Source organism: Rhinatrema bivittatum, chromosome 8, assembly GCF_901001135.1.
Source record: "Rhinatrema bivittatum chromosome 8, aRhiBiv1.1, whole genome shotgun sequence".
Classification (NCBI taxonomy): domain Eukaryota; kingdom Metazoa; phylum Chordata; class Amphibia; order Gymnophiona; family Rhinatrematidae; genus Rhinatrema; species Rhinatrema bivittatum.
Genome location: NC_042622.1, coordinates 183,677,371 through 183,697,282, shown reverse-complemented (window position 1 = coordinate 183,697,282; position 19,912 = coordinate 183,677,371). Strand labels below are relative to the sequence as shown.

General features: G+C 45.3%; 1 protein-coding gene across 3 annotated transcripts in view; it reads right to left on the bottom strand.

Annotated features, from left to right (window-relative positions):
• The window catches only part of RABEP1 (rabaptin, RAB GTPase binding effector protein 1), a 144,171-nt gene that overhangs the window by 54,629 nt on the left and 69,630 nt on the right, over positions 1–19,912 (bottom strand). For all 3 annotated transcript variants that reach the window (XM_029611999.1, XM_029612000.1, XM_029612001.1), the window contains exons 7-8: positions 8,001–8,179; positions 7,151–7,270 (exon numbers count right to left, since the gene is read on the bottom strand). In XM_029611999.1, coding sequence (XP_029467859.1) covers positions 7,151–7,270; positions 8,001–8,179 — 299 coding nt within the window. The remainder of the gene's footprint in view (positions 1–7,150; positions 7,271–8,000; positions 8,180–19,912) is intronic.

The window sequence follows — 19,912 nt, the reverse complement described above, 5'->3', positions numbered from 1 at the left end:
CGCCATTACTTCCTCCCCAGGCTCCAGTGAGTCATGCAAGGCCGCGTAACGCGATCCACCAGTTTCGTAAGAAAAATGCTTTAAGTCCACCGATTTGTTTCGGGAGGTCATCGCAGGCTCCTCTTGTAGTACAGACTTCACTGAGGTTGTATATAAAATACTTCAATCGTACCGATTTTACTTAGATTGTGGAGAGCATGAGGGGAGCTAACGCCTTAAGCGTCCATGCTCGAGGGATGACGTCACTTCCCCTCCTAGAAATATTTTCTAGTGCATAGTGAAATGCTGATGGCAATATCTGAACATTAGATTACAAAAATGAAATTAAATGATTCTAGTTGCGTTCTTGGAGGTTAAAGGAAGGGGGATATACATGATGCACATGCCTACAGGGTTTTCAATATTGCTCTTAACCACAATGTAGGCAATTTTCAAAAGGGATTTCCACTGGTAAATAGGTATTTATCCCATGGGGGAAAAAAATGAAGTCCTGGAAAGGGACTTGACCCATAAAATAAAACCGTAGAGAGAGAATACATGGGTAGTGAAGACTGAAAGCCAGATATGCAAAAGCAGCTTTAAAACGTTTAGTTTTTATTATTGCTGGTTGAATGAAACCATCTTCTTTATAAGAACCAGCGGATGCATAATTTAATTTTGATGCTTTGAAATATTTTGATATACAAATTTGGACTCAGTCTCAAACAAAGAACATATTAACCTATGAACACTTTTAGTAAATCTGCATATGTTTATATACTGTCTCAGCAACACCCAGAAGCAAGGAAGTCTTTTGAAAGAAGGGGACGGGTCTCTGGACTGATCTGTGGTATTACAGGAACGATAATTAGCAGGTAAAGATACATTTTTCTTTCCTGTGCATATCCCATATCAGTCCAGAAAAATGTGATGTATCCAAGCCCCTCTACACTGGGTGGGAACTTGAAAGACCCACCCACAACACACTTTCCCCAAATCCGCCTCCTCTGGTGCCCGCACATCCAAGCAGTAATTTGGTATAAGTGTGAAGAGAAGACTGTGTCGCTGCCCGACAAATCTCCTGTCGAGAAATCAGTTGACACTCCGCCCAGGAGGTTGCCTGCGCCTAGTGGAATGCACCCGCAAACTCTCCGGCACTGACCAACTCTTACAGATGTATGCTGTATTTATCGCCTTTCAGCCATCTTGCAATCGTGCCCTTGGAAGCCTTATTTCCCTTCTTTGCTTCACTGAACAAAACAGATGATCTGATTTCTGAAAGGCATTCTTCACCTTAATGTATCGCAAAATTATTCACCGCACATCCAATAACTGAAGCTTCCTTGCCATAAGAGCATCTGGTGACAAATTCGGAAAAGCCGGTAGCTCGACCGTCTAGTTAAGATGAAAAGAGGAAACTACCTTAGGCAAAAAGAAAGGAACCATACGCAATGACACATCTTCAAAAAAGCATAGGAAACGGTTCAAACATGATGCTTGTAGCTCTGAAATCCTTCTAGCTGAACAGATAGCCACCAAGAAAACAGACTTCAAGGTTAGATCCCTTAAAGAAGCCCTTCTAATCGGTTCAAAGCGAGCACCACACAGCACTCGAAGAACCAGATGAAGGTTTCAGGCTGGATATATCATATGTTTTGCTCCTTTGAGGAAGCTCACCACATCCAGATGAGATGCCAATGGTCTTTCCTGAACCCTACCTCGAAGAGGCCCCAAGGCTGCCACCTGAACCCAAAGGGAATTATAGGCCAATCCCTCAGCCAAGCTGCTTTGCAAAATGGCCAAAACCTGTGGAATATCCACCTTTAAAGGTTGTACTTTGTTCTGTAAACACCACGATTCAAACACTCTCCAAACCTGGATATAAGCCAGCGATATGGAGGGCCACCTCGCCTGAAGCAAAGTCATAATCACAGGTTCTGAGCATACCTTCAAGCAGAGCCGTCACCTCTCAAAGCTGCTAGACAGAAGCAATCTGCCCAGTCTGAAAATATGGGTCCCTGCTACAACAACCCTCGCAGATGGGCCAAGCGAATGGGACAGTCTACCGCCAGATGAACAAGGTCTGCAAACCACAGCCGACACAGCCACTCGGGTGCCACCAGAATCACCCTGCCTGGGAGAAGCTCAATGTGACACAACACTCTACCTATAAGAGGCCAAGGAGGAAACACGTACAGCAAAAGTTATAGGCCACAGCTGCACTCAGAGCTGACCTCTCTTCTGCGATTGAAAAACCAGTCTTTGCATTTCCTGGAACCGCCATGAGGTCCAACTTTGGCCTGAATAAAGGCGAAGGCCTCCACCAACTCCCTCTCCCCCAAATCCAGATGCTGTCTGCTGAGATAATCTGCTTGGACTTGTCCACTCCAGCCACATATGATGCAGTTATTCCCGCCAGATGGTTCTCCACCCAAACAAATAGTTCTTGCGCCTCCTGCACTAACAGACAACTCTTGGTTCCACCTTGAAGATTGATGCATGCCACAGTCGTCACATTGTCTGAGAACAAACCTTCATTGAATGAGCGAGAAAAATGCAAGCAAGGCTTTGCAAACTGCTCTGGTCTTCAAATGATTGATGAACCAGGACGCTTCTTCTGGTGACCACTGTCCCTGGGCTGATTTCCTTTGACAAATCGCCCCCCAACCTGTGAGGCTGGCATCCAAGGTCACCACCATCCAGTCGGGTACTTCCAGGTCCATCCCTTTCACCAGATTGTGCAGAAACACCCACAATGAAAGACTGGACCTGGCATCCATGGAAAGTGGTAAAAGAAGCTGAACGTCCTCCAAAAGCATATTTCAATGGGATAACAGAGCCCTCTGCAGACTTCACATGTGAGCAAAGGTCCCATGGAACTAACTCCAGCAAAGAAGCCATAGATCCCAGGACCTGTAAATAATCCCAGACTCTGGGAACCGAAAGCCACAGAAGACGAAGCACCTGATTCTGAAAATTGACCACTCTCTCTATGATCAGAAATACCTTCCCTATTCGGGTATTGAACCTAGCCCCCAAATATTCCAAAGACTGGGCTGGCTCCAAATGACTTCATCAGATTCGTTACCCAGTCCAACAAACCTAGGAGCTGCATGACCCACCAAACTGAACGGCACCACTCCACTTCTGACTTTGCCCAGATGAGCCAATCATCCAGGTACAGATGTACCAGGATACCTTCCCTCCTGAGTGCCACAGCTACCACCACCACCACTTTTGTGAATGTCTGCTGCGCCGTCACCAGCCCAAAGGGAAGAATCCAAAACTGGAGGTGCTCCCCTAGAATCATGAACTTCAGGAACCTCTTGGTGCTCAGCCCATATGGGGATATGGCGATAGGCCTCAGTCAAATCCAATAACGCCAAATACTCCCCTTTGCACAGTGCTATCACAATCCGCAACATTTTCATCCGAAAACACAGAACCCTGAGGGCAGCACTGACCTTTTGAAGATTGAGAATGAGCCGAAAGGTCCCCTCCTTCTTGGGAACCACGAAATAAACGGAGTACCTTCCGTCCCCTCTCCTGGGGGTACCGGAAAAATTGCGCACAGGAGCTGTAGACATTGCAAAATATCCTGTACCACTTCCTGCTTGGAAATGGAGACACAGCGGGAGATTACAAAAGCATCCCTGAGCGGTCGAGAAAATTCTAAGGCGTAGCCATCTGTTACCACCTCCAGAACCCACTGGTCTGACGTGATCCTGGTCCACTCCTCGTAAAAGGAGGGACAGCCTCCCTCCGATAGCATCTGGAGAGGAGCAGAACAGCTTGCCTTCATTGGCCAATCTTACTTCTGCCTCCCCCCTGGGCACCACCGCCTTAAGGAGGTCTACGTTGTGCTCAAAAGGTCTGCTGCCTGCCGAGCCCTGCTTCTGCACCGTAGGCAAAGGGCTTCTGCTCGAACTAAATATCCTCACGTCTCGGAAATGAGCACGCGGGGTAAAGGACTTTTTGGTGGTTTTTTTGTCCTCAGGTAACTTACTGCCATTCGACTCCCCCAACTGCTTCATCAGTTGCTCCAGATCCTCTCCGAATAGCAACTTGCCTTTGAAGGGGAGGTTGGACAGCTAGGCTTTAGACCACACGTTTGCTGATCAATTTCGCAACCACAGAAGCCTCCGCGCTACAACCGCAGAGACCATATTCCTGGCGGAAGTCTGGATCATGTTATAGAAGGCATCGGCCACATAGACCACTCCTGCTTCCAAGCGGGCAGCCTGAGCGGCCTTAGCTGTTGTCACAGACACCTTCTCGTGTCCTTCCGCAGGAAGGTTCAAAGTATAAACCTCAAAAAGCCTCTTCAGCAAAATTTCCAGCTTCCGATTCTTGATATCCTTCAGAGCAGCCAACCCTGCCAACTGGATGGTTGTCTTTTTGGTCACTGCAGACACTGCCATATCCACCTTGGGAATCTGCCACGATTCCAAGGTCTGTTCCGGCAAGGGATATAACTTAGCCATAGCTCTGGCTACCTGGCCTGGTTTGGGAGCCTCCCACTCCCGATCCACCAATTTCTTTACCTTCTTGGGCAAAGGAAAAGACACCACAGCCCCTTCAGGACTAGGTTCACCCCCTCATTGTCCGAATCTTCCTGTGTGACCTTAATCTCCAACTCATCCAACACCTGGGGAATTAGCGAACCCAGTTCCTCCCTACAGAACAGTCTGACCACCCCAGGATAGTTGCCCTCTGCAATTGGGTCATCATCCAAATCCTGTTTTGGATCCACCAAAACGCTCTCAGGGTTCTTGCCCAGATCCAGCAGACTTCCCTGCAGCAGATCAGAGTCATCAGTCTCTTCCGACGTGTCCCCCCTCCTCAGCAGCCCAAGCACAAGGAGTCACAGGATCCCTCCCGATCCTGCCTGCTTCTCATCCCTAGGCTTCTTAGCCTCTCAGGTCTTCCTGGGAAGCGGCCACTTGAACCCTGTCTCCTTCCTGGCCAAATAGGCCTTATGGAGAAGCAGGACAAACTCCTCAGAATCAGAAGATGATTGATCCTGCTCTGCATCCCCCTGGTCCTCTTCCCCTTCCCTGCCACCAGCAGGACACTGATCATTGGGGAAAAAAGCGGGGAGGGGAGTAACAAGGCTCTCTTACAGTAGCCCAACTCCTACCATGTGAAGGCAAAATGGCTGCCATCTCCGCTGACCCCCTCCCCCCCCCCCCGTGGGGTCTCTTGCACCGGCCCAGCCGATCTCATAATCCACCCCTACCCCCCAACCCCGAGGGTCCCGCAGACATCCCAGCCCTCCAGAGACACTCCACACAAAATGTGGTCAAGCTGAGGTGCAACTGTTTGGAGCAAACTTTCCCATGCAGAGTGGAAGGTGCCATGCTGTCGTGATCGGACCTAAAATAGCCCCTGCTGCCGAAAACTGCCAGCAGGGTGCTCCCGATGGTGCTCAAGCACCTAGCTCGGCGGTCAGCCGAAATCTGGTCCCACTCACTTGACCCTGCCTCCCAATAGTCAGGCCAATCAGCGTTTGACAGAGTCTCCTCCCTCAACCTTTAATTGTTTTTATTTTTATTTATTTTTTTAAAGGAGCATACACCAAAAAATCAAACACACAGCAAGGAAGATGAAAGAAATATCTCTCTCTTCTGGATGCCAGGAGGAGACCACTGATGGTGGTGGGGACCCAGAGGAGTTAAGGGAACTAGTATCCTGGGCTTTCACCCCCCACCCTCACCCCATCTGACAAGGGTCAAGCTAGCTTGCCCTGCTCTACCCAAGGGATGGCCCATGAAGGAACCTAAAACCTTGGTGAGCCTCCCTGTTAAGAATCTTATACTACTACTTTTTTTTTTTAACTCAAAAATCCACACTGCAGGTTTGCACCTCTGCCATCTGCTAGAGACAGAGAAATACTGAGGGACAGCAGGTGGCACTCTCGGTTATATAGCAGTGCCTGAAAAGTTTTCATTCTCTGCCTCCATCTGCTGAGAGAGATGCAAAACCCACTTGTCTGGACTGATCTGGGGAATGCACAGGAACAGGCATTACCTGTCACTTCCAACACCTGCTTTTCATCATTAGATTACCATCTAATTTAACCCCTAGAGATTTTACTTCCTCCAGAGCAACCAATTCCACTCCCTCAATATACAATTTACATTTCTAACAGGACCAAATCTGCAACACTTCAATTTTCTTTGAATTCAGTACCTACATGCTCTTCTTTAACCAACCCCTTACAGGCTCTACACAATCATTCAATTGCCCTATCACCTCATTCTCATTCATTGCCAAAGTAGCCACCACCTGAATGTCATCAGCAATGTACATAAAAGGAATAAAATCAAAGCAGCGAATTCATTTTCCTAACGGGGCTAAATAAATATTAAAAAGTAAGGGAGACAAAGATCACCCCTGTGGGACACCATTCTTCACTTCCCTAAAAGAGCATACTCCCTGAAAATTAACAGCTTAGAATTGCCCCTGCAAAAAAAAAAAAAAAAATAATAATAAATAAATAAATAATGCAATCCATTTTAAAACTAAACCATTCAGGCCCAACCCTTGACAGCGAGACAAGATTTTGTGATTTACTAAAACAGTTTGATCTGCATCCAAATGAGGTAGTACTTCTTCTACCATAGCTACCAGTACTACACCTCTTCCAAAACCTGCTTGTGCTACATCCAATTTCTGAATTTTTTCCAAAATTGGGAGATTTGAACAGCTACAATCTTTTCCAACTCTGCTGCAAAAGGCAGATTGGATACCGGCCTGTAACTACTACAATCTCTCAGATCCAACTTATTCTTTAAAACAGAGGTGATAATTGCTGTCTTCAAAACCTTTGATACCAAACCCTCCTCTAATGATACATTAGTCTCCATAATCCTAACAAGACCTCATCTGACAATCCACCCAACAAATATGAAGGGCAAGGGTGTACTGGAAAATTTGATTTTCTGCTGAGTTTTAAATATGACCTAAATTCCAAAACTAACTTCCAAGTTTACTTGATTTAGGGCCATTGAAACCTTGACTTCTTTCCAACAATCCTCTCCCTTTCTCCCTCATTATACCTTCCCCCTTCCCACCACCAACACAAAGTTTCTTCAATGATTACTTTCTTTGAGAAAAAAAGTTAGTGAGAAAGTAACCATTTTCTCACTATCTAGTAAATTCTTATTACCTCTTCATCTGGACAATTTGGGATGGACTCTTCATGGGCTGAAAGAGCAGCTCCCAGTTCTTCAGCTCCTCTTTGTTTCTGGTCTTTTCTTTTTTTAAGTCTTTGCTGTTCTTCTTCCTCCTGCAGGTATGAACAGGACTAGTAAATAAAACCATTTGCACCAACATGTCACCACTTACAGCATATTCTCCATGAACTTGGAGAACAAAAAGGGTGCCTCTCACATGGAGAAGCAAAATGTAAAATGTTAGGACAAATGTAACCAGACAGACACTACCAGAGAGAAAGGGAAATCAGATCTGGTAAAAGTGAGGAAGAGGGATTAAAGCAAAGAAATATAAAGATCTACAGGGAACAGGCTTCTGAAGAACAAAACACTTTTCCAAATTCTATCCCAGGCCCTCTCTACATGTTCACTTGTACTAAACAGGAATATCAGGAGTCATTTATCCAACATGTTAACTTAATTCTTACATGTCTTTAACCTCCTGGTAGCAGAGAAATCCAGGCTATGGGAACCAAGAAATTACAGACAATATTATAATTCAAGAATCAAACCTGGCTCTCAAAACAGATATCTTACTGATCTGTGTGACAAGCAATCTCAATTATTTCAAAATTAGTATCATGTAGAAGTATAAAGGGCATGCCAAATCACAGCTTAGATCACAAATGCTAGCAGAGCAGAATTTTCAGTCCAAATGATGATGGTTTAGTGTTGCCTACAAACACAATTGTAAAATTACCTTAGCCCTCAAGACAATTCATAATCTGCAAAACTCAGACAGAATTAACCCAACCAGCTGTGTAAATTTTGCAGTTGTGTTTGGCAAAGGAAGGCTGGCTTCACCTGGCCCTTCTTTTTCAATTCTTCCACCTGGCGGAGCTGTTCCGAAGTGAGGACAATTTCCATGCGCTGCATGTCCCTCATCATCAACCGCTGGGACTCCAGAAACTGGTCGTTGGCCTTCTGCCAGGTATGTTTCAGCTGGTTGTGCTGCTGCCGCTCCTGCTCCAAGAGATGGCAAACTAACCAGAAATAAAGGAAACAGAAGGCTTAAACATTCCACCCAACTGTGAAACCTTGTGTGCTAACAAATGAAATTTATATATTAATTAAAAAAAAAAAAAATTGTTGAACAGGATGTATTTAGAACATGTACATACACAGACAAGGGGAAAAAATGTGCATGCAATGGAAATGAACATTTGGGGCCGGTCTACAGGAATGATATTTGAAGCAGTACAAACATTGTAACAAATCTTAAGAGCCAGTTAAGTAAAGTACACAAATGTATCAATGACTGATCAGACTTCCCTAGATATTTAAAAAAAAAAAAAAAAAAAAAAAACCCACAAATTTTTTTTCCTATAGAAAAGTACAAAAAAGAAAATAAGAGCATGGAAAAGAAAAAACATCCACTTTAAAGTCTGTGACTGAAATCCATTAGAACTATCAAATGTGTCCAAACGTTAAGGCAGGATACCGTGGCTTGATTCTTCAACAACCAAATCTGTAAAATATATTGATGCCACCATACCCTGCTCCTCACGAGATCTACAACTGGCTTGTATGTAAAGCAAAATTGCTTACCTTGTAATAGGTGTTATCCCAGGACAGCAGGATGTAGTCCTCAAATATGGGTGTCGTCACTGATGGAGCCCTATTGCGGGAAAACTTTGTCAAAGTTTCTAGAAACTTTTGACTGGCACTCTGAGCCCACTGAGCATGCCCAGCATACCATGATATTCTCTGCCACAGGGGTCTCTCTTCAGTCTCGTATGCAGCAATAAGCTTTAGCAAAAATAAAATAATAAAAGGTAAGAGACCCAACTCCGCGGGGTGGCAGGTGGGTTTCGTGAGGACTACATCCTGCTGTCCTGGGATAACACCTATTACAAGGTAAGCAATTTTGCTTTATCCCAGGACAAGCAGGATGCTAGTCCTCACACATGGGTGATTAGCAAGCTAAAGGCTGAGTCATGTGGTAGTGAAGCAACATTGAATTATTGTTGTTGAAAATGAATCTGCAGAAAATCACAGCAGGTTGGATGTAGAAGGAGTTGGGATTAAACTGGGAATAAGTTCTTTACAGATTGTCCATAGGCTGAATCTTGTCATCCTTCTTTGTCCAAACAGTAATGAGCTGCAAAGGTGTGAAGAGAACTCCATGTTGCTGCTTTACATATGTCAAGAATTGGCACTGAACGATAGTGTGCTACAGAGGTTGACACTGCCCTTACTGAATGCGCCTTTACTTGCCCTTGGAGAGGAAGGCCTGCTTTTGCATAGCAAAACTGTATGCAATCTGCTAACCAGTTGGATAGAGTATGTTTACCCACTGCCTTACCCGGTTTGTTTAGATCATAAGATACAAAGAGTTGAGTGGATTTCCTGTGGACTGCAGTGCGGTCTAAGTAGAATGCTAACGCACGCTTACAGTCCAAGGTATGTAAGGCTCGTTCTCCCTGGTGAGAATGAGGCCTTGGAAAGAATGTGGGTAAAACTATGGATTGGTTCAAGTGGAATTCTGTAACCACTTTGGGAAGGAATTTTGGATGTGTACGGAGAACCACTCTGTCATGTAGTAATTTCATGTAGGGTGAATAAGTGACAAGTGCTTGTAACTCACTTACCCTTCTTGCTGATGTAATGGCTATGAGGAAGATAGTCTTCCATGTGAGAAATTTAAAATCACAGGAATTCATGGGTTCGAAAGGAGAACGCATGAGTCTTGTTAAAACCAGATTCAGGTCCCATTCTGTGACTGGGGGCCGAATTGGTGGTTTAAGTTGAGTTAAACCTCTCATAAACCTACTGACAAGAGGTTGTGTGGATATTGGTGCATCTCCCATCTTGTTATGGTAAGCTGAGATTGCACTCAAGTGTACTCTTACAGATGAAGTCTGGAGACCAGATTCTGAAAGATGGTATAAGTAGTCTAGTAGAGAAGTAGTGGGGCAGGTGAAAGGATCAATATTCTTTTGCCGGCACCACAAAGCAAATAGTTTCCATTTGGAAGAATAGTTCTTTCGTGTGGAAGGTTTACGTGAAGCTATAAGCACTTGAGATACATTGGTTGAAAGATTGAGTGGTTGTAATATCAAGCTTTCAGCATCCATGCTGTCAGGGAGAGGGATTGAAGGTCGGGATGGTGCAACCGACCCTGAGTTATGAGAGTGGGAGTTACTCCCAGGCAAATTGGATCCCTGACTGAGAGGTCTAGAAGTGTGGGAAACCATACTTGTTGAGGCCAATACGGGGCTATGAGGATCATGGACCCCTTGTCCTGTTGTAGCTTCACTAGAGTTTTGGTTATGAGCGGTATCGGAGGATACGAGTATAGAAGGCCTGAGTTCCAAGGGCGAACAAAGGCATCCTTGGCTGGCTGGTTTTTCTGTTTGTGCAGGGAACAGAATTTGTCCACTTTGTGATTCAGATGTGACGCAAAGAGGTCTATTGTTGGTTGTCCCCAATGTTGAAATATCCTGGTCGCTACTGCGGGATCCAGGGACCATTCATGTGGTTGGAAGTGACGACTGAGTCGATCTGCCACTACGTTGTGAATGCCTGCCAGATAAGTGGCCCGGAGAAACATTGAGTGGTTCAGGGCCCAGCCCCAAATCTGTGCAGCTTCCTGACAAAGGAGATATGAGCCCGTACCTCCCTGTTTGTTGATGTACCACATGGCTACTGTGCTGTCCGTTTGGATCAGAACAGTCTTTTGTGAAAGGCAGTCTTTGAACGCATGAAGCGCATAACGTATAGCTCGAAGCTCCAAAAAATTGATTTGAAATGTTGCTTCGAGTTTTGTCCAAGTACCCTGGGTTTGGAGGTTGTGTATGTGAGCTCCCCAACCCAAGGTGGATGCATCTGTAGTTAGCGTTATCTGTGGGACTGGTTGTTGGAAGGATAGGCTTTTGCGCAAATTGTCCTTGTTCACCCATCAAAGTAGAGATGAATGCAGCTGGTTGGTTAACTGAATTGGAGAATGCAGCGGTTGAATGGCTTGGATCCATTGTGATCTTAAAGTCCATTGAGTTACCCTCATGGCTAGCCTTGCCATAGGAGTGACATGAACTGTGGAGGCCATGTGGCCTAGTAAAGTTAGAAACTGATGAGCCGTTGCTCATCAGTTTGCCAACAGGGACAGTGTTTCTGCTCGATCCTCGGGTAGAAAGGCCTTTGAACGGATGGTGTTCAATTCTGCTCCTATGAACTGAAGCAGGTGAGATGGAGTAAGATGGGACTTTTGATAATTGATGAGAAAGCCCATGGAGTGAAGTACAGTAATTGTTCGACTGAGAGAAGCCAGAGCTCCTTGTTGAGATTGACTTCTGATGAGCCAGTCGTCTAAGTAGGGAAAAACATGGACCCTTTCCTTGTGCAAGTGTGCTGCTATTACTGCTAGACATTTGGTGAATTCTCTGGGAGCAGAGGCAAGTCCGAATGGTAGTACTCTGTACTGGAAATGTTGATGCCCCACCATGAAGTGCAGATATTTGCGATGAGGAGGGTATATTGGAATGTGAGTGTAAGCGTCTTGAAGATCCAGAGAACAAAGCCAATCTCCTGTTTGAAGAAGTGGAAGCATGGTGCCTAGAGAGACCATCCTGAACTTTTCTTTCTTTAGAAATTTGTTGAGATTTCTGAGGTCTAGGATGGGACGTAGGCCTCCGGTTTTCTTTGGAATGAGGAAATACCGGGAATAGAATCCTCTGCCCTGCTGAGCCCGGGGCACTGGCTCTACAGCCCTGGCTTTCAGAAGGGTGGATAATTCTACTTGCACCTGGAGTATGTGATTGTCACTGAGAGAGAGAGGTCTCGGAGGAGAATCTGTTGGAATTGAGAGGAAATTGAGTTGGTAACCTCGAGATACTATTGCAAGTACCCATTGGTCTGTTATTGGTATCCAATTGTTGTAAAATTCGGATACTCGGCCTCCTACAGGAAGTTCTGGCTGAGGATTGGAGATGTAGCTGTGTTCTCTGGAAATGGTTTCAAAACCCAGTAGCAGGGCCTGTCTGCGGCGGAGGTTGAGGTCTAGTTGCCCTAGGTTGTTTTGGTTGAGGCCTTTGCTGTGTTCTAGAAGGTCTGGCCCTAGATGTAGGAGGGTAGTACCTCCTTTGTCTATAAAAAGGCCTTCTAGATTATTTTCTTTGAGGCCTACGCCCAGAGTGCGTAGGGGGATCCTGTGGAATTGATAAAAGCTGTCTGAGGGTTTCAGTATGTTCTTTCAACTGTGTGACTGCATCCTAGACTTTGGATCCAAAAAGGTTCTCTCCTAAGCAGGGGAGATCTACTAATTTATCCTGGTCCTCAGGCCTGAGGTCAGAGGCCTTAAACCATGCCCATCTTCTGGCACTGATCTCTGATGCAGCCACCCTGGAAGCCATTTCAAAGCAGTCATAGGCTGCTCGGACTTCATGTTTACCTGCCTCCAGTCCTTTATGGATGATGGCTTGTGCTGCCTCTTGTTGTTGAGATGGAAGAAACTCCTGCATTTGTTTCCACAAGTCCCTTTGATATTGAGTCATGTAGAGTTGGTATGAAGAGATTCTCGAATTCAACATGGCCCCTTGATAGACCCTGCGACCCAGGGAATCCAAAAATCTGTGGTCTTTGCCTGGGGGATTTGATGATTGTGGTCTAATTCGTTTGGATTTTTTCTGAGCAGACTCCACCACAACTGATTGATGAGGGAGCTGCGACTTCTGGTAGCCAGGAGCAGACTGCACCAAATATGTACTGTCCATACGTTTATTGACAGCTGGCACTGAGCAAGGATGTTCCCAAATACGATGTTGCAATTCTAGGAGAACATCATGTACTGGTATAGCCACCACTCGCTTTGGAGGGTCTACAAATTGAAGTACCTCCAGGGTTTGTTGTCTGGTATCTTGCTCTGTTACTAATTTGAAGGGAATGGTGTCAGCCATTTCCTGGACAAAAGTTGTGAAGGAAAAATCTTCTGGAGGAGATTTTTTCCGTGGATCAGGTGGAGATGGCTCAGACATAAAGCCTTCAGATGAAGTTTCTGATAGTGTGTCACTCCAAGTGTCATATTCTTGGACTTGTGGAGAAGTTGTTGAACTTTTAGGTGGTGGAGGAATTCCAGAAGGTCCTGGTAATGGATCTTCAGTAGATGATTCCTCAGGATGCTCTTCCCGTGGATTAGAGGGAAGAGAATCAAGCATATCCTGATACCTTTTCATTAATATCTGGTGTAGTGCTGACTCTGAGTGTCCTGGAGCCCCAGGAGTGAGTGGCACCGATGGTATCGGCTTCAGGACCGAAGATGGGGCTATTATCTTCGATGGCTGTCTTGAAGTCATCGTAGCTTTAGTACCTGGCATCGGTGCAATTGTGAAAATCGGCATCTATGACCGTCACCGGCATCGGTGATGTCACCGGCAAAACTGCGGGCATCGGTGCTGTCGCCGGAATCTGCTCCTTTAGGGCCTGGGCTACCGCTTGTCGTATTAAAATTGACAATTCCTCCGATACAGCTGGGAGAGATGGAGTAGCTGTATGCGGTGGCGGTGTGGGAGTTGATAATACATCACCCGAATCTTGTATAGGCTATATCGGCGATGTGGGCCCTGACGGTGGCGGCGGAGTTTCCTTAGTCTTCTGCCGTTTTGCGGTCTGTTCTCCCGGGGAGAGGGTTACCGCTGACGTCGGTGTGTGTCTGTGTCGTTGCCTATGTTTGGGCCTATGCTCGACTACCGACCTTATCGATGCCGGCGACAGCGATGCTTGATCTCCCGATCCCTCTAGTCGACGTCTCTTCAGCAAAACCTTTTTAGAAACTCCTGCTGGGGACGATTTTGTCTATGTCGAGGGAGAAGGAATAAGCTGTAGGTGGAAAAGGTGTTCCATTTTTTCCTGTCTCAGTTTCCTTCCTTTGGGTGTCATCTCTGCACATTGAGGGCAGGATGAAACATCGTGCTTGTCCCCTAAACAGAGAACACACTCAAGGTGTGGGTCTGTTATAGACATATTCCGATTACAAATCGGACATTTTTTAAACCCTGAAGCCATCTTTTCAGCAACAGCCGATGAAAAGAGGGAGGAAAAAATTCTGAGAGAAAAAGGTTTTTACTTTAAGTAAAAACGAGACTAGTTTTTCACTGGCCGGTGAAAGAGAGAAAAAATCCCTTTGTGGGAGAAAATATTTTGAAATCAATGACTTTTCAGTCAGAAAAATGTGAGGGAAAACTCAAAGGACTCCTATCTCCGCGATGCTTACAGCAGCGCGGAAAAACGAAGACTGAAGAGAGACCCCTATGGCAGAGAATATCATGGCATGCTGAGCATGCTCAGTGGGCTCAGAGTGCCAGTCAAAAGTTTCTAGAAACTTTGACAGAAAGTTTTCCCGCAATAGGGCTCAGTCAGTGACGTCACCCATATGTGAGGACTAGCATCCTGCTTGTCCTGGGATAAAGAGCTTTTAAATCTTTACTCATTTGTGTAACATATTTCACTAGCCTTTGCATTTATGCTAATCACAAGCGCATATCTTTTCAAATATCTGTCTTTCTCCACATCCATTTCCCCACTGCATTTTGAGGGTAATTTCCAAAAACCAGTTAATTAAGGAGTTAGCTGGTTAGATTCACTCAGCCAAATATAGCCCTTGTGCACAGCAGCTACATAAAGCCATGTAGAATCACAAAACAACAATTTCTAGCCTCCTTTAAAACCGGAGCGCCTGAGATGTGTTTGGGGATCAGCGAATAGTGCCTGCATATAGGAAAATTGGTTTTACCTGTTAATTTTCATTTCTGTAGCATCACGGATCAGTCCAGACTCTTGATTTAAGAATTCCTGCCAGCAGATGGAGACAGAGAAAGTTTTACTAACACTGCTACATAATCCCTGGTGCGTGCCACCTGCAGTTCCTCAGTATTGACCTGTACTCAGGCACAAAAAAAATTTGTAAACACATCAACCAACTTAAATTTAGAAAAATTTTCAAGAACTCTATATTCTATACCATAATCTAACTATTTTCTATTAATAAAACAGCTGAGCTGATGACTCTCCACCTCCACAGACTGGGTGAGTCCTAGATTGATCCGTGGTACTACAGGAATGAAAATTAGCAGGTAAGAACCAATTTTCCTTTCCTTGTTCGTACCCAGATCAGTCCAGACTCCTGGGATGTACCAAAGCTCCCTACTTAGGGTGGGACCTGGAGAGTCCCGCTTGCAAGACATACTCGCAAAACAACCAAGACTCCGGACCCCCCCACATCCAGACAATAATGCCTTGCAAAAGTATGCAGTGACTTCCAAGTAGCCGCTCTACAAATTTCTAGCGCCTGAGAACGCCCTCAAGTCTTCAGGCACCTGACACCCCTTGAGAATGTATGTCGACCCAATAGCCTCTGTGAGCCACCACGCAATGGTAGCCTTGAAAGCCTGGGTACCTTTCTTCAAACCACTCCATAAAACAAAAAGTTGGTCAGACTTCCTAAAATCATTTGTTACTTTGACATACTCAGGAAAGTCCTGCAGACATCCAAACTTTTAAGGTACCGCACACATGAGGTGTGGAAGAATCCAACTCCAGAAAGGCCGGAAGCTCCACCGTCTGATTCACATGAAACGCCGATACCACCTTAAGTAAAAACGAAGGTACCATCCACAAGGACACTCCTGAGTCCAAAATCTGTAGAAATGGATCACAGCAAGACAAAGGCTGCAACTCAAGAAACTTTTACTAGCTGAACAAATGGCCACTAAAAAAAACCACACCATTAGGGTCAAATCCTTAAGCATCACTCTCCAGAGAAGTTCAAAAGATGCCTCACACAAACCTCTGAGAACAAGATTAAGATTCCAAGATGGACAAACTCTCCTCACTGGAGGTGCAAATTAAGAACATAAGAAATTGCCATGCTGGGTCAGACCAAGGGGTCCATCAAGCCCAGCATCCTGTTTCCAACAGAGGCCAAAACCATGCCACAAGAACCTGGCAATTACCCAAACACTAAGAAGAACCCATGCTACTGATGCAATTAACAGCAGTGGCTATTCCCTAAGTATAATTGATTAATAGCCATTAATGGACTTCTCCTCCAAGAACTTATCCAAACCTTTTTTGAACCCAGCTACACTAACTGCACTAACCACCTCCTCTGGCAACAAATTCCAGAGCTTTATTGTGCGTTGAGTGAAAAAGAATTTTCTCCGATTAGTCTTAAATGTGTTACTTGCTAACTTCATGGAATGCCCCCTAGTCCTTCTATTATTCGAAAGTGTAAATAACCGAGTCACATCTACTCGTTCAAGACCTCTCATGATCTTAGAGACCTCTATCATATCCCCCTTCAGCCGTCTCTTCTCCAAGCTGAACAGCCCTAACCTCTTCAGCCTTTCCTCATAGGGGAGCTGTTCCATCCCCTTTATCATTTTGGTTGCCCTTCTCTGTACCTTCTCCATCGCAACTATATCTTTTTTGAGATGCGGCGACTAGAATTGTACACAGTATTCAAGGTGCGGTCTCACCATGGAGCGATATAGAGGCATTATGACATTTTCCGTTCTATTAACCATTCCCTTCCTAATAATTCCTAACATTCTATTTGCTTTTTTGACTGCTGCAGCACACTGAGCCGACGATTTTAAAGTATTATCCACTATGAAGCCTAGATCTTTTTCCTGGGTGGTAGCTCCTAATATGGAACCTAACATCGTGTAACTACAGCAAGGGTTATTTTTCCCTATATGCAACACCTTGCACTTGTCCACATTAAATTTCATCTGCCATTTGGATACCCAATCTTCCAGTCTTGCAAGGTCCTCCTGTAATGTATCACAGTCTGCTTGTGATTTAACTACTCTGAATAATTTTTTTTTTTTCCATTTATAATTTTTATTGATGATCACAGCTCAAAAGACAACAAGCAATCTGTGACTCCATAAACAAATGGACCACCAAGGCAATTATTGTACACTTATCCCCCAAGAAATCCCCCTCCCTCCCATTCAGGCAATGCAAGAAACAAGTGCAAAACGATGAATGTCAACAGCAATCCAATGTAACCTAAATCAGAATAATAAAATTCGGCAAACAAGAAATCAGACTTATATTTGTGCTTCTTGAGTGTGTGAGTGCCAGGATGTCCCCATCTACCGAATCCCAGTGGCTATGGATCCCAGGTCCGTCTCCAACCAAGATATGAGTCCCAAATCCGGTGGTATTTCTCTGTCCTTTGGTGCTTGACTGCTGTGAGGCGATACATGGTGCAAAGGCGGTCCAGCCTGTGCAACACGGATGCAAACGGCGGTCCCTTTTTATCCTTCCATGTCCTTGCTATCTCCAATCTTGTAGCTATGCAGGCTTGGACACAAAACTCCGATGCGAGGGAGAAGTCGGCATCCAGGGGAGAGTTCAACAAGGCACCAGCCATAGAAAGACTCACTGAAGTTGCTAGTACTGTCGCGAGACATTGCTCCAGCTGCCGCCACAACGGTTTAATACAAGCACCCTCCCACCACATATGGAGGAAAGTCCCTCGGGCGTTACACCCCCTCCAGCAGAGCCCCTCATAATTAGGTATCATTTTCCTCAAACGATCAGGTGTTAAATACCAGCGGTACAACATTTTATACCCATTTTCTATCACAAGTGATGACACAGATGCTTTGCTGATATTGTGATAGATCTGCTCCCAATCACGTTCTACTGCCTGCTCGCCTAGGTCACTTTGCCAGGCCCTAATATGTGAAGGCATAGCTGCCATTTTAGTGTTTAAAATTTTATATATTTTAGAAAGCATGCCTTTATACTTATGTGGTTCAGAGCAGTAGCCCTCAAAAAGCGTCTTCCCCACCCTCAAATCCGTGGACACAGCATGGACTTGGCAGAAGTGGGAAATCTGCTTATAAGAGAGGAACTCCGTAGCGGGGAGATGAAATCTCTCCCTGAGTTGAGTAAAGGACAGAAAATCGGCATCCCCCAGAGATGCTCCAGGCGTGAGAAGCCCCTCATTTTCCAGGCCGTAAAGGCTAACTCAGGTAAACCGGACGGGAATGAGGTATTGTGGTAAAGGCTGGTAAGGTAGTAGTAAGACTTAGCGCCCACCACTTTAGATTTCCACTTCTTCCATAAGGTCAGCGTATGCCTGGTTGTGGGCAACATATCCAGGCATGCCCTCCACGTGTTAGTAGGCTGCCACGGTAGAGCAGCAAGACTCATTCTCCCCATCCTCTGCTGCTCAATCAAGACCCAGTGTACTATCATGCCATGCAACTATTGGTCTCAATTGCCCTGCAATGTAATAGTGAAGCATGTTGGGTACAGCTAATCCCCCCTCCAACTTAAATTGATACATCACCCGTTTGCTTACTCTGGGAGGGCGTCTGTGCCAGATAAACCCAAAGAACCGACGCTGCCAATATTTTATAGCCGCTTCAGGTATGGGAATGGGAAGGGATTGGAACAAATATAAAAGTTTGGGTAAGGTATGCATCTTAATGGTGGCTATTCTGCCCAGCCAGGAGAGCGGCATCCGGTGCCATATATCCAAGTCGAAGAAAATCTTTTTGAGGAGAGGAGAGTAATTGAAAGTGTACAAATCCTTGGGATGCGATGTTAAATGCACTCCCAAATATTTAAGTGTTTGATTAGCCCATCGGAAGGGATGCAAAGGTTTCAAAATCTGCACCGTCTCCTGGGAGCAGGAAACATTCAATATTTCTGACTTGTCCCAATTTACTTTGTATCCCGAGGCCTCACTAAACAGCTTGATTTCCCGTTCTATCGTCAATAATGAGTTATGGGGGTCTCGGATTGTAAATATAATATCGTCTGCAAATAGGCAGAGCTTATAGTTTTGCCTGTCCACCTCGAAGCCCCGAATATCAACATTGTTCCGAATCCGAATCACCAGCGGTTCTAAAAAGATAGCAAAGAGCAATGGAGAGAGTGGACAGCCCTGCCTCGTCCCCCTTTCGACTTCAAAGCTGTCAGAATATCCGCCATTTATCTTGAGGCACGCTCTAGGATGCTCATATAACTTTTGTAGCCACCCACAAAAAAAGGGGCCAAAACCCATCTGCCGCAGTACCCCAAATAAAAAGGGCCAATGCACCATATCGAATGCCTTCTCCGCGTCCATCGAGAGAAACAGAGAGTCATCCCTTCGCGCATGGGCCAACCATAATAGATTAACCAGTTTGCGGATGTTGTCTCCAGCCATCCTTCCAGGCATAAAGCCCGCTTGGTCCTGATGTATAATAGTAAGAATAAATTTGTTCAATCGTCCCGCTAAAATCCTCGCTAGTATTTTAAGATCCAAGTTAATTAGAGAAATTGGGCGGTAAGAGCCGCAATTCATAGGATCTCGCCCCGGTTTAGGTAACACCGTAATACCCGCTAGATTCCCTTGGGCCCCTAAGGACTCCCCTCCCCGTAGGGAATTATAGACTTTTTGTAGATGAGCCACGAGATAAGGGCCAAATTGTTTGTAAAACTTGGCCGTCAGGCCATCCGGGCCAGGAGATTTCCCGGATTTCATGGATTTAATACCTTCCAATATCTCTACTGAGGTGATCTCGGCTTCCAGCTCCCTTTGAGCGTCACCAGAGAGGCAGGGCAAAGGCGTACCCACTAGATAATTCTCTACGTGTGCCTGGTCTATATCTATATTGGCTCTGTAAAGATTTGCGTAAAACTCCAGGAAGCATTTACGAATAGCAGTGTTAGTGGTCAGCATGGTATCATTAGCGGTCTTAATCTTAGCAATATTA